This window comes from Trichomycterus rosablanca, chromosome 14, assembly GCF_030014385.1.
Source record: "Trichomycterus rosablanca isolate fTriRos1 chromosome 14, fTriRos1.hap1, whole genome shotgun sequence".
Lineage (NCBI taxonomy): Eukaryota > Metazoa > Chordata > Actinopteri > Siluriformes > Trichomycteridae > Trichomycterus > Trichomycterus rosablanca.
This window is the reverse complement of record NC_086001.1, coordinates 32,679,882-32,702,720: the sequence shown is the minus strand read 5'-3', so window position 1 is coordinate 32,702,720 and position 22,839 is coordinate 32,679,882. Positions and strand designations below refer to the sequence as shown.

The 22,839-nt window shown below is 40.2% G+C and overlaps 1 protein-coding gene and 5 non-coding genes across 6 annotated transcripts in view; 3 read left to right on the top strand and 3 right to left on the bottom strand.

Moving 5' to 3' along the window:
• Positions 1-1,051: 1,051 nt before the first annotated feature.
• trnai-aau (transfer RNA isoleucine (anticodon AAU)) lies at positions 1,052-1,125 on the top strand. Its single transcript has one exon. It is a non-coding gene; the product is annotated as a tRNA-Ile (tRNA).
• Positions 1,126-1,356: 231 nt separating this feature from the next.
• On the top strand, positions 1,357-1,430 carry trnan-guu (transfer RNA asparagine (anticodon GUU)). Its single transcript has one exon. It is a non-coding gene; the product is annotated as a tRNA-Asn (tRNA).
• Positions 1,431-1,645: 215 nt separating this feature from the next.
• On the bottom strand, positions 1,646-1,718 carry trnak-cuu (transfer RNA lysine (anticodon CUU)). Its single transcript has one exon. It is a non-coding gene; the product is annotated as a tRNA-Lys (tRNA).
• A 2,535-nt stretch (positions 1,719-4,253) lies between these two features.
• Positions 4,254-4,325, bottom strand: trnaq-uug (transfer RNA glutamine (anticodon UUG)). Its single transcript has one exon. It is a non-coding gene; the product is annotated as a tRNA-Gln (tRNA).
• A 307-nt stretch (positions 4,326-4,632) lies between these two features.
• On the bottom strand, positions 4,633-4,704 carry trnaq-cug (transfer RNA glutamine (anticodon CUG)). Its single transcript has one exon. It is a non-coding gene; the product is annotated as a tRNA-Gln (tRNA).
• A 6,252-nt stretch (positions 4,705-10,956) lies between these two features.
• Positions 10,957-22,839, top strand: part of LOC134326010 (E3 ubiquitin/ISG15 ligase TRIM25-like) — a gene marked incomplete at its 3' end in the record, with an annotated part of 31,471 nt that continues 19,588 nt past the window's right edge. Inside the window, exons 1-5 of the mRNA XM_063008202.1 lie at positions 10,957-11,547; positions 11,664-11,759; positions 12,578-12,811; positions 13,239-13,398; positions 13,626-13,685. Coding sequence (XP_062864272.1) covers positions 10,957-11,547; positions 11,664-11,759; positions 12,578-12,811; positions 13,239-13,398; positions 13,626-13,685 — 1,141 coding nt within the window. The remainder of the gene's footprint in view (positions 11,548-11,663; positions 11,760-12,577; positions 12,812-13,238; positions 13,399-13,625; positions 13,686-22,839) is intronic.

Here is a 22,839-nt window from a genome sequence, read left to right as displayed (position 1 = left end):
CGGCGGAGGAAGAGATGACAAAAACGAAGATGCCGGTCCGTTATCTTAGCAAGACTAAAGAGCCCCTTACAAACCACCGCTAACAAGTCTGTTTGTCATGAACCTCAGGTCGCTTTCAAACGATGGATGAACTTAGACTAAGTTTAACATCGCCAACATCTATACAGAAAACGTGTATGATGATAATCACAGAATCTTAGCTTAATCCAGATGTGCCAGATGCAGCTATTGAATTAGTAGGCTGCTCAATCCACCAGAGAGACAGAAACAAAGACTCCGGTAAGAGTCACAGAGAGGGCGTGTGCTTCTATATCATACCTGGTGCTGTGTCTATTCCAACATCACTAGAGGATACAGAGCAGAGCAAAGATCTTCAAACAGCTAACAGCGTCTCGCTGGCAGAGGATCTAAATAATTTCTTTGCCCGCTTTGAGGCATAAGGGATGGATCCAGCTGCTGTAACCACACCAGCTACCAGTGAGCACTCTCTTACTGTACAGACGAACCCTTAGATCTGTGAATGTCAGAAAGGCTGCAGGGCCTGATGGGATCTCAGGAAGAGAACTCAGAGACTGTGCCCACCAGTAAAATCTTCAGCATGTCCATGAGAACCTCACTCCCTTAAACATCAAAGGAGAAGAAGTGGAAAGAGCTTCAAGTTCTCCAGCTTCAAGTTTCTGGGAAGCCACATCATAGAGGACCTCACCTGGACCACAAACACCACCTGAAAATACTCAGGAAAACCAACCTGAACATGGAGCTTTTGGTGGCATTCTACCACTGCTCTGTGGAGAGCATACTGACCTACTGCATTAATGCATGGTCTCAAATAAGACGGAGATCTCGGATCATTAAAATAACACGAAACTGCTGCATTTCTGGTGCAATAACAACCAAATTCAGTTTAGGAGCCGCTCATTTCTGCAGATCTTCACTGAAAGTGTGCAGACTCTCTAATGGTTTTTGTGCTGCTATGCAGCTGCTTAAATGGAGTTAGTGTAGAATTATGTACAAAGATCTAAAGAGTGTAGATAAAGAGTGTAGCTAAACTGGCTGGTTAGCTCAGTTGGTTAGAGCGTGGTGCTAATAACGCCAAGGTCGCGGGTTCGATCCCTGTATGGGCCACACCCACTTTTGGACTTAAACTAACAAACAAGTGATCCTTCTCTAACTACCAGGTCCTATTAACCTGGGCTTCAGACGTTGTCTCTGACAAGTGTGAGATCTTTTTACTGCCCCTCTCATTCAGGTCAGAAACATGCCATTATTTCAATTTACCAAACTTAATTGCCCTTCTGTAAAAGTTAGCAAGTCATGTGACTCATCTGTACTGTCCAATGAAACATCTCTGCGTGTGTCTCTGTGGCGCAATCGGTTAGCGCGTTCGGCTGTTAACCGAAAGGTTGGTGGTTCGAGCCCACCCAGGGACGAGTGCCTTTTATTGCACAACCTGCCTGTTGATCAAACGGATGTGAGACACAACAACAATGTGTAGCTCCACAGAATAGTGGAAATAATTAACTGAAAACATCCAGTAAAAAACAGTCCTACAAGCAAAAACATCCACCTGATAAGTCACTGGACACCGGCTGTCCAAAGTGGAAGAACGTCCTTTTGGTTTCCGTAGATGTTAAATGAAGATACTCGCCCAACGTGGGGCTCGAACCCACGACCCTGAGATTAAGAGTCTCATGCTCTACCGACTGAGCTAGCCAGGCTTAAGCAGCATGTTAGAACAGACAGCTCATCGGTCAGACCATCAGAGAGATGTAGGTTTAATTCACTAACATCACGACCAGATTAAGAACTAATTCACGGTTTACAAACAAACACAATTCAGAATAAGTAACAGAAACAGACACAGACTTACTGTCACTTTTAAACTACTACCTTGACTTGTGTTGAGTTATGAGATTTGCAGTATGATGTTGTTTGGTGTTTGTTAGTGATGAATAGAAGGCTGGTCTATAGAATTTACAATTAATGCCAACTTCAGTGTTTATACAGTTTAAAAAAGTTTTATAAGATGGGCTGTCCTAAAATGACACATAACACATCCCTAAATGCCAGGGTTGGTGGATTTTGTTTCTTCTCTTGATGGAGTGCTGAAAGAGCACACTGAGAATGCCACTGTGTTTAAGGGAACTTCAAAAACTGTGCAGAATGAGCTACTGGACTGTATGTTGTCTGTTCTGAAGGAACATATAATTAAAGAAGCCCAGGGCAGCGATTTTCTTTCAATCCAGGCAGATGAGACAATGGATATTGCCACGCAGTGCCAGCTTGTTCTTGTACTACGCTATATTGATGCTAAAAACAATGTGCAGGAAAGATTTTTTGAGTTCATCCCTTTGCAGTCGGCCACTGCTGATTCCATTGCTACAGCCCTAAAAGAACGTCTTGCAACTATCCTTCCTGAGGATCAAAAGGGTAAGCTCATCTGCCAGGCATATGATGGAGCCAGCGTGATGAGGGGTGCCACTGCAGGTGTTCAGAAGAAGATACAAGACATTTACCCAAATGCACACTACATCCACTGCTACGCACATTAGCTCAGTCTGATAATGCAGCAGGCTACTTCTCACATAACCAAAGTGAGATTTTTTTTTCTAACCTTGGTGGATTTGCCAGCTTTTTTTCCAGATCACCCAAGCGCACAAGTATTCTTGATAACGTTGTGGCGCACAGACTACCAGCATCCAGCAACATCAGATGGAACTTTCACAGCCGTACCATCAATACTGTGTTTGAACACAGAGAGGACCTCATTCGCTGTTTTGAAAGCATACGAGACTCTGGTGACTTTGACCCCATTACTGTCAGAGAGGCAGGTGCGTTTGCCATGCTACTGGAGGATCAGGATTTTAAGTTCTTTCTGCAGCTTTTCCACCATATCATGCCTCATGTGGACCTCCTCTATTCCAAACTCCAGAAGAAGGTCATAGATTCAGTTTATATCAAGGAGAGCATTCAGCAGTTCCAGCAGGACATTCAAAAGATCAGGTAATAGTTGTGCATTTTCCTCTTTTGTTTATTAGTATTATTGTTATTATTATTGTAATTTTTTTCCTTTGCAGAAATTCTCTCCATTCCATGGTTGGACAAAGCAGTGAAGGTAGCGGTCAGCCAGTAAAGAAGCGTCTGACACTCAGTGTAGAAGACCATGAAAGGATTGCTGCAGAGGTGAGTTGTGGAAGTCACAGTCCAATTAGATTAGATTTGTTTAGAGCTGTTTCTATGCTATGCATGAATGATCAGTGTATGTTGGTGTAATGCTTGTCAGCAATATATGTTATTATTCTTGCTGTACTGCAATATATGGGTAATATGGAATAAAACAAATTCTTATAACATTTGGTTCCTGAATTTTCTATAAACCTGTTCCACAAAAATTCTGTTCCAAAAATGCTTGAAAATGGCAGCAAACTCATTTCTATGACTTGATCTATGACTAAATTTCAACAGTGATAGAAAAATAACTATTTAGATGTGAAATAAATAAATTATCACTTCATAATTTTCATGTTTATCCTTCTCTAGGTCTGTGATATCATACTGGGACACACCAGTGAGCGCTTTTCCTTCACAAACCACCTTGTTAGTGCCACACTCTTGCAGGGGGACAGGTTTGAACAATACAAGACAGCATTTCCTGAAGATGCACTGAGCAACACCTTAAAAGCCTATCCAGTGCTCAATCAAGGTAAGCTGAAGACAGAGCTTAGTCTTATCTACAGCAAGGAAGAGTTCAAAGCCTGTTGTGGTGCTGTGGGCCTATTCCAGCTGTTTATGGAAAATAATCTTGAAGAAGTATTTTCAGAGACTGTCACTCTCCTGAAGATCCTCATCACCACACCCATGACCACAGCAGAAGCTGAAAGGTGCTTCTCAACCTTGAAAAGAATTCAAACTTTTCTGAGAAACTCTATGACCCAGGACAGGCTGAATGCATTGGCCATGTTGTCAATGGAGAAGAGACTAGTGACTGAGATTACTGACTTTAACCATAATGTCATTGAGAAATTTGCAAGACAGAAGGAAAGGAGGGCAAAATTCATGTTCAAATAGTGCTATTTTTAAAGGCTTGTTTTTTTATTGTTTTGTTTTTAATTTGTTGTTTTGTTTGCACCCCCTCAAATTTTTTAGCATCAGCCACCACTGCTTTTGGTGTTACAATTGGGCATAGAACAGTCACATGTGGAAGACTATTCTCTACTCAGCATTGATAACAGTGTTTTTACCTAAATAAAACCAGGTTTCACCGAGATTTGAACTCGGATCACTGGATTCAAAGTCCAGAGTGCTAACCATTACACCATGGAACCACACAGTGAGGTCTTACTTAAACCCAAAAGTGAATAATTAGTCATTTAAGAGCAAGTTGGCTGTTAGATGGCGCTGTAAACAATGATTAGCGATTGTATTTTGGGATGGAGCAGTCGCATGTGGAACACTATAACACTACTAGTGCTATTATGATATTCAAGCTGGATGAATGGATGGAAATTAACATGTCATTTAAGGTGACTCTAAACTCTCTGTTGTACTGCACATGTGCTGAATGCTACCATCCTGAAACTGCTAATGTTTCTCAATCTTGGACCTCACACCGGGCCCCAAATAAAAGCAGTAAGGTCCCACCGAGATTTGAACTCGGATCACTGGATTCAGAGTCCAGAGTGCTAACCATTACACCATGGAACACTGACGCCACAAAAACTAAACGTAATGATTCGCCATTTGCTGAGTAAATAAAGCAAAACTACACAACTTCAGACTTTACTTTAACCTCTCAAGTGATTTAAACTTACGTGACTGATATAATTGACTGAAATCAATTGAACAAACTGAGGTAATTTAGAAGTTTTAAACACAAAATAAAAGTAATTTTAGTTAAACATTGCCACCCAGGTATCAAAATCACAACAAAACGTTCCACTGTTGGAAAATTGCACCAAGTTCAGGACTCAGTTGGCCGGTAGATGGCGCTGTAAACCCACTTTAGGACTTAAACTAACAAACAAGTGATCCTTCTCTAACTAGCAGGTCCTATTGACCTGTGCTTCAAACGTTGTCTCTGACAAGTGTGAGGTCGTTTTAATGCCCCTCTCATTCAGGTCAGACACATGTGATTATTTTTATTTGCCAAACTTAATTGCCCTTCTGTAAAAGTTAGCAAGTCATGTGACCCGTGTGTACCGTCCAATGAAACAGCTGTGCCTGCGTCTCTGTGGCGCAATCGGTTAGCGCGTTCGGCTGTTAACCAGAAGGTTGGTGGTTCGAGCCCACCCAGGGACGACCCAGCTAACACAGAACGTTCCCGTAACGTTAGATTTTGGTTCCCCTATGGTTATTTTTAGGGAACCATCCCATAACGTTATGGTGACGTTCTATTTTCGTTAAAAAAATCAGCGCTGTTCCCGGAACGTTCCGGGAACTATGAAACCTAACGTTCTCTCATGGTTTTATGAAAACTAACAGAGAACGTTATCTAAAAGTTCCCTTAAGGTTTTCTTTCTTATGTGTTTAAAGTAACGTTCCAGTAACGTTCCCGGAAGGTTTTCTTATGATCTTTAAAGTTTTTTAGTAGAAACAAAAAAGCAGCCTTTTGCTTGAGACGGTCCTTGTAGATCAACCTTTACTTACAAGTACCAACTATAAAACTATGAAACATAACTTCTCTCATGGTTTTATGAAAACTAACAGAGAACGTTAGTTAAAGCTTGTATAAGGTTTTATTTCTTATGTGTATAAAGTAACGTTCCAGTAACGTTCCCAGAAGGTTTCTAAGTTAACCCAGCTAGCACAATCATCTGGCCCATGTTGAACAGCGTCACCATAGCAACAGTGCGACGCGAGCCGTTGAAAAAGAGGAATCGTTCGTTCGTGTGAGGTAAATAAACGTTTAATCTTAACAACTTTTTACTTAGTAAAATGTAAGCACAATGTCTATTAATGAGTTCTGGATTAAGATAGAGAGCAATTTGGAAATGGAAACTGTTAGGTAATGTTATCTAGTGAGTTTCAGGTTAACTGGTAGTCTGAACTGAAACACTTCAGGTAACGTTAGCTAAAAGGCTAACAGTTTCTAGCATTAGACAACAGCTGCTAAATAATTGAAGCTCACTGAATACTGTAGATAACGTTAACTTAAAAGCTACAATAAGCAACAAGAACAAGAACAACAATAATAGTAATACAATAATAAGCAACAGACGACCTACCATCTCTGACTACATCCACAAGGTGGACCAACAAAGCAGGTGTGTATAATATAAGAGTGGACAGTGAGTGGACACGGTATTTGAAAACTCCAGCAGCGATGCTGTGTCTGATCCACTCATACCAGCAAAACACACACTAACACACCACCACCATGTCAGTGTCACTGCAGTGCTGAGAATGATCCACCACCTAAATAATACCTGCTCTGAGGTGGTCCTGTGGAGGTCCTGACTATTGAAGAACAGGGTAAAAGGGGGTAACAAAGTATGCAGTGGAACTGATGGACGACAGTGGAACTGTAGAGCTACAAAGTGCACCTATAGATAGATAAATTTATTAATCCCATAGGGAAAGTCAGTAAATGGTTAGTAAACTATATGGTTAGTGGAGCAGATAGAAAAAGTGTATACATACAAGGAGGTGGTTTTAATGTTATGGCTGATCGTATATAATTTTATAACCCAAAGATTGTCCCTTGTATTTTTTGTAGATATTCAAGTGTCCACTACCATCACTGAGCCACATTTGCTTCTTCACCTCTCATACATGAGTAAAAACTATGAACACTACTCTGCAGCATCTAACAGCCGGTGTAGATCATCAGCCAAGGTTCAGCAAGAAGGTTCTGGGTTCGATCCCCAGGTGGGGTGGTCTGGGTCATTTCTGTGTTGTTTGCATGTTCTCCCCATGTCCGTGCAGGTTTCATCCGGGTGCTCCGGTTTCCTCCCACAGTCCAAAGATATGCAAGTGAGGTGAATTGGAGACACTAAATTGTTCATGACTGTGTTTGATATGACCTTGTGAACTGATGAACCTTGTGTTATGAGTAACTACAGTTCCTGTCATGAATGTAACCAAAGTGTAAAACATGACGTTAAAATCCTAATAAACAAACAAACAAACATTACTTCTTTATATTGTTTATATACAGTATATATACATATATATATATATATATATAATATATACAGTGTATCACAAAAGTGAGTACACCCCTCACATTTCTGCAAATATTTTATTATATCTTTTCATGGGACAACACTATAGAAATAAAACTTGGATATAACTTAGAGTAGTCAGTGTACAACTTGTATAGCAGTGTAGATTTACTGTCTTCTGAAAATAACTCAACACACAGCCATTAATGTCTAAATGGCTGGCAACATAAGTGAGTACACCCCACAGTGAACATGTCCAAATTGTGCCCAAAGTGTCAATATTTTGTGTGACCACCATTATTATCCAGCACTGCCTTAACCCTCCTGGGCATGGAATTCACCAGAGCTGCACAGGTTGCTACTGGAATCCTCTTCCACTCCTCCATGATGACATCACGGAGCTGGTGGATGTTAGACACCTTGAACTCCTCCACCTTCCACTTGAGGATGCGCCACAGGTGCTCAATTGGGTTTAGTCCATCACCTTTACCTTCAGCTTCCTCAGCAAGGCAGTTGTCATCTTGGAGGTTGTGTTTGGGGTCGTTATCCTGTTGGAAAAAGGGATTTCGAAGGGAGGGGATCATGCTCTGTTTCAGAATGTCACAGTACATGTTGGAATTCATGTTTCCCTCAATGAACCGCAGCTCCCCAGTGCCAGTAACACTCATGCAGCCCAAGACCATGATGCTACCATCACCATGCTTGACTGTAGGCAAGATACAGTTGTCTTGGTACTTCTCACCAGGGCGCCGCCACACATGCTGGACACCATCTGAGCCAAACAAGTTTATCTTGGTCTCGTCAGACCACAGGGCATTCCAGTAATCCATTCGAGGACTGCTTGTCTTCAGCAAACTGTTTGCTGGCTTTCTTGTGCGTCAGCTTCCTTCTGGGATGACGACCATGCAGACCGAGTTGATGCAGTGTGCGGCGTATGGTCTGAGCACTGACAGGCTGACCTCCCACGTCTTCAACCTCTGCAGCAATGCTGGCAGCACTCATGTGTCTATTTTTTAAAGCCAACCTCTGGATATGACGCCGAACACGTGGACTCAACTTCTTTGGTCGACCCTGGTGAAGCCTGTTCCGAGTGGAACCTGTCCTGGAAAACCGCTGTATGACCTTGGCCACCATGCTGTAGCTAAGTTTCAGGGTGTTAGCAATCTTCTTATAGCCCAGGCCATCTTTGTGGAGAGCAACAATTCTATTTCTCACATCCTCAGAGAGTTCTTTGCCATGAGGTGTCATGTTGAATATCCAGTGGCCAGTATGAGAGAATTGTACCCAAAACACCAAATTTAACAGCCCTGCTCCTCATTTACACCTGGGACCTTGACACATGACACCAGGGAGGGACAATGACACATTTGGGCACAATTTGGACATGTTCACTGTGGGGTGTACTCACTTATGTTGCAGCTATTTAGACATTAATGGCTGTGTGTTGAGTTATTTTCAGAAGACAGTAAATCTACACTGCTATACAAGCTGTACACTGACTACTCTAAGTTATATCCAAGTTTCATGTCTATAGTGTTGTCCCATGAAAAGATATAATTATTATTATAGTTATTTTCTATGTATAGTATTTATATAGCTGTTATTTTGGTTCACTTTTGTAATTGGTCTTATTTATAATATCCTGATTATTATTATTATACTACTTGCTGCAATTATCTTAATAAAATACTTTCTACTGCACAATCTGTAGTTAATCTGTAGCATCTGTAGTTAATCTGTAGTATAAATGTACTATTTTATCTATGAGGATGTGAAAGGAGAAGAAATTGGTAAATAAATAGTATCGTAGTGTTTCGGGGGCTATTCCGGCCCAGTTATGGGAGAGTCGGCGGAGATCTGGTATCCGGATTTGGGCCAGTGTATTTGGCCCGATTCTGGGCAGTCATTCAAAAAGAGTCAGAGCCGACACGGGCTGCCGGTGTTACCGGAGTGTTATTGCAAGGTTGTCTAAAGTTTTCAATAATTTAAAGGTTAGTACAAGGTTCCCTTAAGGTTTCAATAATTTTAAGGTTACGGGAACGTTAGGGGAACGTTCCCACAACTATAATGCACAACCAAATGGGTACGTTCTATTTCCGTAAAGAAAACTTTCCTGAGGAAGCAAAGGGCAACCAAAATGATCCGTTCCCAGAACGTTCTGGTAACCAAAAACTAACGTTCCCGGAACGTTCTGGGAACCAAAAATTGTTAGTTGGGGAAACAGTTGCAGGATGAGACATAGATAAAAAGTAGATGTGTGTGTATTATTTAAAACTACACTGAATGATAATTGATTAACTTCAAATAATTGTGCAGCATGTGTTCCTGATTTACATTCAGTTAACAAGTAAAGAAGGACCCACCGCGACCCTGGCCAGGTTCCATATCTCTCTCTCTCTCTCCTTTAGTTCAGCAGAAGTGAAACTGATCTGATCCTGTTCTGTTCGAGTGTGGATCTGTTCCGTGTCTGTGTTTGTAGTTTTGTTGATAATTGAAGTTGATGAACGCAGGTGAGTTTATACATTTCCACACTTCTGTACATTACTGTGTATTGTTACTTTATGTAGTTCAAATTGTTGATTTGATTTAAACACACTTGTTTTGAACAGAACACTCACGAACTAAACCAGGAAGTCTTGGACATTCGCCTGACATTCGAGTTTCTTTCGGTTTGTTCTCGGCTAATAAACATCCAAAAAATGAGTGAAACTGCATTAACTGATTCTGCAGTAAACAAGGAACAAACTACAATCAAATATGTTTAAAACGTTTTTTCTGTAAATGTTTATTTTCTGTTATTTTGTAACTGTGAGGTTCATCTGCGTTGAAATGCTAAGGAAGTTTAAGGGAGCGTCTAAAAAGTGCATGAAGCTGAGGTGTAGTTATTACCCAGTGGCATGTTTGTTTGTTGTATGTTTATTAGGATTTTAACGTCATGTTTTACACGTTTGGTTACATTCATGACAGGAAACGGTAGTTTATCTTCACACAAGGTTCATCAGTTCACAAGTTTATATTGAACACAGTCATGGACAATTTAGTATCTCCAATTCACCTCACTTGCATGTTTTTGGACTGTGGGAGGAAACCGGAGCTCCCGGAGTAAACCCACGCAGACACTGGGAGAACATGCAAACTCCACACAGAAAGGACCCGGACCTCCCCACCTTCTTGCTGTGAGGTGACAGCGCTACCCACTTAGCCACCGTGCCGCCCAGTGGCATGTACCATTCAATACAACTGTATAAAGTCCTACAGTATGGGTACAGTAACAATATATAGTGTCAAAAATTCTAAAATCAATCATTTTAATATAATAAACGATGCAATAGTTACCTAGTGACATGTACCACCCACTTCACTTACATTACAGAAACAAACCCTACAGTATGGGTACAGTAATAAAGAATTAAAAGTAAAAAAAAAAGAAAGAAAGAAACTATTTCTTTTTATAACCAAAGACGTAGTAGTTAACTAGTCACTTGTACTAGTTACTACAACCACATTATAAAAGTTCTACAGCATGGGTACAGTAATGAATCATAAAATGTACTACAGTAAAGGTACAGTAATAATAAAATATAGAAGATTAACAAAAATCGAGAAACGGAAGTTTTGGTAAGACGAAGGTTGTAGTAGTTAACTAGTCACTTATACTACTTACTACAACCACATTACAAATTAAAAGTCCCACAGCATAAATACAATAGATAATCACGAACTAAACCAGGAAGTCTGAGCTGCTGTAAATAACTTGCTGTGTTTACTGGTGTTTCTGTTTACATGTAGAAAAATGGCTGAATCCAAAATTTCAGTAACTCAGGACGAGTTCAGCTGTTCAGTTTGTCTGGAAACACTGAAGGATCCAGTAACTACATCATGTGGACACAGTTTCTGTATGGTGTGTATTAATAACTGCTGGGATCAGGAGGATGATAAGGGAACATACAGCTGTCCACAGTGTAGACAAACCTTCACTCCAAGACCTGTTGTGAAAAGAAACACCATGCTGGCTGGAGTTGTGGAGAAACTGAAGAAAACAGAACTTCAAGCTCCACATCCTGGTCACTGTTCTGCTGGACCTGAAGATGTGGATTGTGATTACTGTACAGAGAGAAAATCCAAAGCAGTAAAATCCTGTCTGGTGTGTTTGGCCTCTTTCTGTGAAACTCACCTTCAGCCTCATTATAAATCTAATACTTTTAAGAATCACAAGCTGGTTGGAGCCTCCAGACGACTCCAGGATCAGATCTGCTCTCAGCATAATAAACTGCTGGAGGTTTACTGTCGTACTGATCAGCAGTGTATCTGCGTGTTGTGTATGCTAGAGAATCATAAAGGACATGATACAATATCAGCTGCAGCAGAAAGAACTGAGAAACAGGTAAAATATTATACAGCTCTCTTTAACAAGTAACAACTCATTATCATTTACACTGACGTTGTTTATGTGGTGCTCGTACACAATACAAGTAAATCCTGAATTGCTATTCTGTGTAGAAGCAACTGCTGGAGATCCAGAGAAAATTCCAGGAGAATATCCAGAACAGAGAGAAGGAACTTTGTGAGCTGATAAACGCTGTGAAGTCTCACAAGGTAAGTTTTATAAACAAAAAGCTCTCAGTATCAGTCTGACTCTCCTCCATTAAACCAATCTCCATTAAAAATGAGATATTTTATATCTCAGGTAACTTTGCAAGTGATGGAGCATTTTTGTTCATGAATTAAAAAAATCTTTAAAATCTGCCTGGTTAGTTGGTGATTGATGCTGTACAACAATTCTGAGGTTGTGCTAATAATTATAAGGGTGATAAGATCAGATTCGGACTGAGCCGCCCAAAAAGATTATTGATTGTTGCTTTGGATCAAGATGCTTAAACATAAATGACTGTATAAGATTTCTGGTAAAGACTTGAGAAGATCACTACATTGAATTTCCCAGTCCTGGCCAGGCTGCTGTTTCCTGATACTCAAAATAACTTCTGTAACAGTATGCTACCACCAGCACATTTTACAGTATATATGGTGTTTTTAGGTTTTATTAGATTTAATCCACACATATAATTTTGAATTAAGGACATACAGGAGCAGGTGTGTTGTATCAAAATCTGTGAGGAAATATAACATGCTGATAAATGCAGTAAAAACTAAAGTGAAGATGAACACTGAAGAAGTGCTGGAGTTTAAGGTGAAAGGTAGAAGACTGGAACTCTTTCTTATATTTGGGAAGTAGAGTATCAAATATTGCATCATGTGGACATGATGATAATGGTAACATTTACAAGAGTATGAAAAGCACCCTCACCAAGCTATGAGTGATGAAAGTCTTAGTCTGGTCAGTAGCTACATATGAATGTGAAAGATGGACAAATATCTGAGTGAGAAATGTTTCCTCTTTCTGAATCTTCTCACAGTGTTCTGCACAGACAGCAGTGGAGAACATTGAGAGGATCTGTACTGAACTAATCAACTCAATTAACAGAAGATGCTCTGAGTTAAAAGATCTGATCAGAGATCGAGAGACAGCAGAAGTAAGTCGAGCTGAAAAACTCCTGAAACAGGTGGAACAGCAGATTGTAGCGCTGAAGAGGAAAGATGCTGAACTGGAACAGCTTTCACACACAGAGGATTCCGTCCATTTCCTCCAGGTAACAGCACTAAAAATAATTATATTATTGCTGCACCAATTAATAAAATACAGCAGTACCTTGTACCTTGACGTCCCCTAAACTCAAAATCTTTGAAACCTGATGCCTTTTATTGAGAAATTTGTTCCCTTAAACTCGATTATTGTTAGAATTCATTCAAACATGTTTGGGAGAGTCAGAAATGCAACAGAAAACCCGTCACAAGCAAAGCATCCTCTCCTGTCTTCCCAGAGGTCTCCTTTTTATAGGCGTCTCTCCCTGGTGGTAGCTTTGTGCATCTTCCACAAATCTGTAACAGAGAAAACCCCACTACACAAAACACATTATGACCCATAAAGTCATAACACTCGGGGTTCTGAGAAATCGTCCATCATTTGTGATTCATCATCTTGTTGTTTCTCTGTGAACATTATCTGTCTGGATGTAGAATTTTCAGTCTCTCTCGGCTCCTGCTGGATCTGCAGAATCAGCCGCCATCACAATCAGTCCTTTTCTCTCATTTAATGATGTTACAAAGTCTGTATCTCAGCTGAGAGAGAAAGTAGAAGAATTCTGGAAAGAGCAGTGTGAGAAGATACCAGATGAAGGTGAGTGAAGGATCATCATTCATTTACTTATTAACCCAGTACTGGTCATGGTCACAGTGAGTCCAGGGTTAAATGAAATACACTCACACTGTAGTTTCTCAGACTTAGTCACTTTAGACAAACACTCGAGGAACATGTCAAACTTCTTACTGGCTGTACCTGCGACACTTTCTAGTGCAGATATTTATTTACTGTGATAAGTGATTGTACTGTTACTCTCTCTGCAGTGAAGAAAGTCCGGATTACTTCACCTGCTGAAGGTGAAATCAGAGAAGATTTTCTACAATGTAAGTTTCTTCCAAACACACAAACATACACAGTGCAGTGAAAAAGTATTTACACCCCCCAGTTATCTGTATTTTTACATATTTGTCACGTTACTAGTTCAGATGCTACAGCAGCTCAGTTTGGTTCAAGTCCAGATTTGATTAGGTCCAAAACCTAAACTTTATTTCCTCAGATTTATTTTAACAGAGATCTGCTCTTGTTATTTGGAATTGTTGTGTTTTTATATTGCACGAGTGTTTAATCTTTAAATCATGAACTGATGACCAGACGTTCTTCTTTAATCCTGAAACACCATCACACAACCACCACCATGACTGACTGTTAAGTGAGATGTTTTTTATTGTAAAATGCTGTTTTAGCTTCATTGCAAGTATAAGAATTCTGACTCATCAGTTCACAGAACATCATCACCAAAAAGCTTGAGGGTCATTAAGGTTCTTATATTGGTAAATGAGAGGCGAGGCTTTATGTTCCTCTTAGTTAACAGTGATTTTACCTTGTGACTCTCCCATGGATTTTATTTGTGCTCAGTCTCCTTCTAATACTGGAATCATTAAATCAGATTTAAATTGAGGTCAGCAGGTCCTGCGGTTTCCTAAATGTTTGTTTGGGTTCTTGTATGTTTTCCTTGATGAGACATTGATGAGCTCCTGAAGCAATCTTAACTGTTCCAAGTGTCATTTAGAGATCATGGCTCTTACTGTGGTTCACTGAAGTACTAAAATCTTAGGATTGACTTTGTAACTTTTTCCAGACTGATATACAGGGTGGGCCATTTATATGGATACACCTAAATAAAATGGGAATGGTTGGTGATATTAACTTCCTGTTTGTGGCACATTAGTATATGGGAGGGGGAAAACTTTTCAAGATGGGTGGTGACCATGGCGGCCATTTTGAAGTCGGCCATTTTGTATCCAACTAGTTTTTTCAATGGGAAGAGGGTCATGTGACACATCAAACTTATTGAGAATTTCACAAGAAAAACAATGGTGTGCTTGGTTTTAACGTAACTTTATTCTTTCATGAGTTATTTACAAGTTTCTGACCACTTATAAAATGTGTTCAAAGTGCTGCCCATTGTGTTGGATTGTCAATGCAACCCTCTTCTCCCACTCTTCACACACTGATAGCAACACCGCAGAAGAAATGCTAGCACAGGCTTCCAGTATCCGTAGTTTCAGATGCTGCACATCTCGTATCTTCACAGCATAGACAATTGCCTTCAGATGACCCCAAAGATAAAAGTCTAAGGGGGTCAGATCGGGAGACCTTGGGGGCCATTCAACTGGCCCACGACGACCAATCCACTAGGAAAGCTGGCACGTTCCCTGAGTTTTTCCAGCAAGATGGTGCACCACCACATTATGGGTGTCAGGTCCGAGCATTCCTAGATGAACAGTTTCCTGGAAAGTGGATTGGTCGTCGTGGGCCAGTTGAATGGCCCCCAAGGTCTCCCAGCTGTGAGGGAACGAGCATCCCCAGTCAGGGTCGGAGCCGGGGGGGTTGAGTATTATTTGTGTTTGAGCAGTATTTGTGTGTTTGAGTAGTATGTGTGTGTTTGAGCAGTATTTGTGTGTTTGAGCAGTATTTGTGTGTGTTTGTGCAGTATGTGTGTGTTTGAGCAGTATGTGTGTGTTTGAGCAGTATTTGTGTGTGTTTGAGTAGTATGTGTGTGTTTGAGTAGTATTTGTGTGTGTTTGAGTAGTATGTGTGTGTTTGAGTAGTATGTGTGTGTTTGTGCAGTATTTGTGTGTGTTTGTGCAGTATGTGTGTGTTTGAGCAGTATTTGTGTGTTTGAGCAGTATGTGTGTGTTTGAGCAGTATTTGTGTGTGTTTGAGTAGTATGTGTGTGTTTGAGTAGTATTTGTGTGTGTTTGAGTAGTATGTGTGTGTTTGAGTAGTATGTGTGTGTTTGTGCAGTATTTGTGTGTGTTTGTGCAGTATGTGTGTGTTTGAGTAATATTTGTGCTTATGCGTAGTGTCTATATGTCAGTGTAGTGTTCATGCTTTTGTGTAGCATTTGTTTGTTTTTGAGTAGTAGTTGTGTTGTAGTAGTATTTGTGTGATTGTGTCTTTGTGTATGTGTAGGGTTTGTATGAGTTTGTGTAATATATGTGTGTTTGTTTGTGTAGTGTTTGTGTAATGTACAGTATCTTACAAAAGTGAGTACACATTTCTGCAAATATTTGATTTTATCTTTTCATGGGACAACACTATAGAAATGAAACTTGGATGTAACTTGTATAGCAGTATAGATTTACTTCTGAAAATAACTCAACACACAGCCATTAATGTCTAAATAGCTGCAACACATGTGAGTACACCCCACAGTGAACATGTCCAAATTGTGCCCAAAGTGTCAATATTTTGTGTGACCACCATTATTACCTAGCACTGCCTTAACCCTCCTGGGCATGGAATTCACCAGAGCTGCACAGGTTGCTACTGGAATCCTCTTCCACTCCTCCATGATGACATCTGCTGTTTACGGTACGCTTTCATTTTGCAACGATAGCAAAGCATTATGAAATATTGTGATTTTTTAAGTAAAACGGACAGCATAAATGTGATTGTAAGATTCTGCTGGTTTGTTTTTGATCATGTTCCTACGACGGTGTAAGACCCGTTATATTTTTTATAAGTGCAACACTAACCCCCCCCCCCCCCCCCTCCCACACAGGTAAACACCTGACATCCCACCCCCCATACTATGTCTTCCACCAACCCACCAGCCCATGGTGTTTTTTTTTATTTCCAGTTCTAAAAGTTGGCAACCCTAGTTGGCACTATTGACCTGAACCAAGTTAGTTAGCGTCAAGTCCAACTAGTTATAAAATACAGCGATTTATTGAGAATAAACAGAAATAATGCTGTTTTTAATTGATAACAGCAGTTGCAGTCTGTTAGGTGTGTAAAGTGGTTAACGTTTACTCTGAGTACAGTTTAAATTTTAAGAGTTAATTTTTACTTGAGTAGATTTTTAGACTAGTAATTTTACTTGTACTTAAGTAAAAAATCATCAAAGTAATAGTACTTTTACTTGAGTACAATATTTTAGTATTCTTTCCACCTCTGACCTTTACCTTCAGCTTTGTCAGCAAGGCAGTTGTCATCTTGGAGGTTGTATTTGGGGTCATTATTGTGTTAAAAAACTGCCATGCAGCCAAGTTTCCGGAGTGAGGGAAGCATGCTCTGTTTCAGAATGTCACAGTACATGTTGGAATTCATGTTTCCCTCAATGAACTGCAGCTCCCCAGTGCCGGCAGCACTCATGCAGCCCAAGACCATGATGTTACCACCACCATGCTTGCCTGTAGGCAAGAGACAGTTGTCTTGGTACTTCTTACCAGGGCGCCGCCACACATTCTGGTCACCATCTGAGCCAAACAAGTTTATCTTGGTCTCGTCAGACCACAGGACATTCCAGTAATCCATGTTCTTGGACTGCTTGTCTCCAGCAAACTGTTTGCGGGCTTTCTTGTGCGTCAGCTTCCTTCTGGGATGACGACCATGCAGACCGAGTTGATGCAGTGTGCGGCGTATGGTCTGAGCACTGACAGGCTGACCTCCCGCTTCTTTAACCTCTGCAGCAATGCTGGCAGCACTCATGCGTCTATGTTTTTAAAGCCAACCTCTGGATATGACGCCGAACACGTGGACTCAACTTCTTTGGTCGACCCTGGCGAAGCCTGTTCCGAGTGGAACCTGTCCTGGAAAACCGCTGTATGACCTTGGCCACTGTGCTGTTGCTTAGTTTCAGGGTGTTAGCAATCTTATTATAGCTTAGGCCATCTTTGTGGAGAGCAACAATTCTATTTCTCACATCCTCAGAGAGTTATTTGCCATGAGGTGCCATGTTGAATATCCAGGGGCCAGTATGAGAGAATTGTACCCAAAACACCAAATTTAACAGCTCTGTTCCCCATTTACACCTGGGACCTTGACACATGACACCAGGGAGGGACAACGACACACTTTGGCACAATGTGGACATGTTCACTGTGAGGTGTACTCACTTATGTTGCAGCTATTTAGACATTAATGGCTGTGTGTTGAGTTATTTTCAGAAGACAGTAAATCTACACTGCTATACAAGTTGTACACTGACTACTCTAAGTTATAACCAAGTTTCATTTCTATAGTTTTGTCCCATGAAAAGATATAATCAAATATTTGCAAAAATGTGAGGGGCATACTCACTTTTGTGAGATACTGTATGTGTGTATGTGTAGTGTCTGTGTGATTGCGCAGTGTTTGTGTAATGTGTGTTTGAGTAGTATCTGTGTGTATATGTAGTGTTTGTGCAGTGTTTGTGTAATGTTTATGTGTGATTGTGTAGTGTTTGTGTGATTGTGTAGTGTTTGTGTGTATGCGTAGGGTTTGTATGTGTTTGTGTAATGTTTGTGTGATGTATGTGTGTTTGTGTGATTGTGTAGGGTTTGTATGTGTTTGTGTGATGTATGTGTGTGTAGTGTTTGTGTGTATGCGTAGGGTTTGTATGTGATTATTTAATGATTGTGTGATTGTGTCTGTGTTTGTGTGTGTTTGTGTAATGTATGTGTGTATGTGTAGTATCTGTGTGATTGTGCAGTGTTTGTGTAATGTTTGTGTTTGAGTTGTATTTGTGTGTATGTGTAGTGTCTGTGTGTATTTGTGTAGTGTTTGTGTGTTAGTGTAGGGTTTGTGTGTGTTTGTGTAATGTATGTTTGTGTGGTGAAGTCAAGATTCAAGAGTTTTACTGTCATGTGCACAGAAGAACCAGCAGTTACAATGTACAATGAAATTCTTACTTTGTTCATCCTCCAAACATCAATAAGTATTGTACATAAAACAAAATTAAACTAACACAATAAAAAAAATATTTAAATTTAAACTATAAAAAAAAAACGTTTTATATACAAAGTAATAAAAATAGAAATAAACTAAGGCAGTTCTGATAAATGTCCTGTAGTGCAGGGAAGGACGTTCCAGAAATTCCTTGTGCAGTTTTTATTACACGCTGGAGTGCCTTCCTGTCCTCTGCAGTGCAGTTTCCGTACCAGACTGTGATGGAGCTGGTAAGGACACTTTCCACTCTACATTTGTAGAAGTTGCTGAGAATTTTGGTTGACATGCCACATTTTTTTAGTCTTCCTAGGAAGTACAGTCTCTGTTGTGACTTTTTGATGATGTGGTGTGTGTTGCAGGACCAGGTGAGATCCTCACTGATGTGCACACCCAGGAATTTGAAGGTTTTCACCTTCTCCACTACTGTTCCACCTATATACAGTGGTGTATGCTGTTCTCCTCTCCTCCTGGGATCCACAATCAGTTCCTTTGTCTTGTTGATATTTAATGAAAGATTGTTGTTCTGACACCAGCCCACAAGATCTGCTACCTCCTTCCTGTACGCCGTCTCATCCTCCCCAGTAATAAGACCAATGACGGTGGTGTCATCAGCAAACTTAATAATACTGGTGGTGTTATAAGAGGCCACACAGTTATGTGTGAAGAGCGAGTACAGAAGAGGGCTCAGCACGCAGCCTTGAGGTGTCCCAATGTTTATGGTCTTTGTGCTGGATGTTCGCGTGCCAATCCTGACTGACTGAGATCGGTCAGATAGAAAATCTAGTATCCAGTTACAGCACAGCAGTCTCTGATCTCACATTGTGTTGTTATCCTGGTTCTCAGCTCATCCAGCTTGTTTTCGAGGGAGCGAACGTTAGCCAGCAACAGGTTAGGTAGCGGTGGTCGTGTAGCCCTAGCCTTTAGCCTAGCATGAAGCCCACCTCTCCTGCCACGCTTCCGTTTTGGCCGCTCTGTTCGCCGTCTACGTCGCTCGTCCAATACCGGTGCTGCTGGGCCATGCTGCTCGTATTCCGCGGAGTGTGGACGTAAAAGAAAGTCGAAGTCCGAAATGCTTAATGAAAGTTCATGATGAACTTTACCGATATCCAGTAGTGCTTCTCTGCTATACCTAATTTGTGCGTGACTAAACTTTTTGTGTTTAATACAAGCAAAAGAGCTAAAATAAACAAAAAAATAGTGTTTGAGTAAGGAGGACGGAACAAAGACGTCTGCCACGGTGGGCGCCATAAAAAAAAAGAGTTTTTGTGTTTGTGTGATTGTGTTTGTGTGTTTGCGTATGGTTTGTATGTGTTTGTGTGTATGTGTAGGGCTTGTGTTTGTGTAATGTATGTGTGTGTTTGTGTAGTGTTTGTGTGATTGTGTAGTGTTTGTGTGTATGCGTATGGTTTGTATGTGTTTGTGTAGTGTTTGGGTAATGTATGTGTGTGTTTGTGTAGTGTTGTGTGTATCTGTAAGGTTTGTGTGTGTTTGTGTAGTGTTTGTGTAATGCATGTGTGTGTTTATGTAGTCTTTGTGTGTATGCGAAGGTTTTTGTAGGTTTTTTCATTGTGTAATGTTTGAATGTGTAGGGTTTGTTTGATTGTGTAAGGTTTGTGTGATTGTGTAGGGTTTGTTTGATGGTGTAGGGTTTGTGTGATTGTGTAGGGTTTGTTTGATGGTGTAGGGTTTGTGTGATTGTGTAGGGTTTGTGTGATTGTGTAGTTTTTGTGTGATTGTGTAGTATTTGTGTAGGGTTTGTGTGATTGTGTAGGGTTTGTGTGATTGTGTAGTTTTTGATTGTGTAGTGTTTGATTGTGTAGTGTTTGTGTGATTGTGTAGGGTTTGTGTGATTGTGTAGGGTTTGTGTGATTGTGTAGTGTTTGATTGTGTAGGGTTTGTGTGATTGTGTAGGGTTTGTGATTGTGTAGGGTTTGTTTGATGGTGTAGGGTTTGTGTGATTGTGTAGTTTTTGTGTGATTGTGTAGTATTTGTGTAGGGTTTGTGTGATTGTGTAGGGTTTGTGTGATTGTGTAGTTTTTTATTGTGTAGTGTTTGTGTAGTGTTTGTGTGATTGTGTAGTGTTTGATTGTGTAGGGGTTTGTGTGATTGTGTAGGGTTTGTGTGATTGTGTAGGGTTTGTGATTGTGTAGGGTTTGTTTAATTGTGTAGGGTTTGTGTGATTGTGTAGTGTTTGATTGTGTAGGGATTGTGTGATTGTGTAGGGTTTGTGTGATTGTGTAGGGTTTGTTTGATTGTGTAGGGTTTGTGTGATTGTGTAGGGTTTGTGTGATGGTGTAGGGTTTATTTGATTGTGTAGGGTTTGTGTGATGGTGTAGGGTTTATTTGATTGTGTAGGGTTTGTGTGATGGTGTAGGGTTTGTGTGATGGTGTAGGGTTTGTGTGATTGTGTAGTGTTTGATTGTGTAGGGTTTGTTTGATTGTGTAGGGTTTGATTGTGTAGGGTTTGTGTGATTGTGTAGTGTTTGCTTGATTGTGTAGTGTTTGATTGTGTAGGGTTTGTGTGATTGTGTAGGGTTTGTGTGATTGTGTAGTGTTTGATTGTGTAGGGTTTGTGTGATTGTGTTGGGTTTGTGTGATTGTGTAGTGTTTGATTGTGTAATGTGTGATTGTGTAGGGTTTGTTTGATTGTGTAGGGTTTGTTTGATGGTGTAGGGTTTGTGTGATTGTGTAGGGTTTGTTTGATTGTGTAGGGTTTGTGTGATTGTGTAGGGTTTGTTTGATTGTGTAGTGTTTGTGTGATTGTGTAGGGTTTGTGTGATTATGTAGGGTTTGTGTTATTGTGTAGGAATTGTTGGATTGTGTAGGGTTTGTGTGATTGTGTAGGGTTTGATTGTGTAGGGTTTGTATGATTGTGTATGGTTTGTGGGATTATGTAGGGTTTGTGTGATGGTGTAGGGTTTATTTGATTGTGTAGGGTTTGTGTGACGGTGTAGGGTTTATTTGATTGTGTAGGGATTGTGTGATGGTGTAGGGTTTGTGTGATTGTAGTGTTTGATTGTGTAGGGTTTGTTCGATTGTGTAGGGTTTGATTTTGTAGGGTTTGTGTGATTGTGTAGTGTTTGCTTGATTGTGTAGTGTTTGATTGTGTAGGGTTTGTGTGATTGTGTAGGGTTTGTGTCATTGTGTTTGGTTTGTGTGATTGTGTAGTGTTTGTGTAATGTTTGAATGTGTAGGGTTTGTTTGATTGTGTAGGGTTTGTGTGATTGTGTAGGGTTTGTTTGATGGTGTAGGGTTTGTGTGATTGTGTAGGGTTTGTGTGATATATATATATATATATATATATATATTTTTTTTTTTAAGGAAAAATAATTCTTGTGTGAAGCTTCCCCAGCATAAATATTAATAAAAGTACCTGTAAAAAAATTGGAAAATGTAGCTTTGTCTCAGAAGTGTCTTTTTGTTATTACCTTATGGGATAAAAAAGATATCGAGATATATACGGTATATCGCCATTCAGAAAAAAATATCGAGATATAATTTTTGATCCATATCGCCCAGCCCTAGTTTGTTTGATTGTGTAGGGTTTGTGTGATTGTGTAGGGTTTGTTTGATGGTGTAGGGTTTGTGTGATTGTGTAGGGTTTGTTTGATGGTGTAGGGTTTGTGTGATTGTGTAGGGTTTGTTTGATGGTGTAGGGTTTGTGTGATTGTGTAGGGTTTGTGTGATTGTGTATTTTTTGTGTGATTGTGTAGTATTTGATTGTGTAGGGTTTGTGTGATTGTGTAGTTTTTGATTGTGTAGGGTTTGTGTGATTGTGTAGGGTTTGTGTGATTGTGTAGTGTTTGATTGTGTAGGGTTTGTGTGATTGTGTATTTTTTGTGTGATTGTGTAGTATTTGATTGTGTAGGGTTTGTGTGATTGTGTAGTTTTTGATTGTGTAGGGTTTGTGTGATTGTGTAGGGTTTGTGTGATTGTGTAGTAATTGATTGTGTAGGATTTGTGTGATTGTGTAGGGTTTGTGTGATTGTGTAGGGTTTGTGTGGTTGTGTAGGGTTTGTGTGATTGTGCAGTGTTTGTGTAGTGTTTAATTGTGTAGGGTTTGTGTGATCGTGTAGTGTTTGATTGTGTAGTGTTTAATTGTGTAGGGTTTGTGTGATTGTGTAGGGTTTGTTTGCTTGTGTAGTGTTTGTGTGATTATGTAGGGTTTGTGTGATTGTGTAGGGTTTTTTTGCTTGTGTAGTGTTTGTGTGATTGTGTAGTGTTTGTGTGATTGTGTAGGGTTTGTGTGATTGTGTAGGGTTTGTGTGATTGTGTAGGGTTGGTTTGATTGTGTAGGGTTTGTGTGATTGTTTAGGGTTTGTG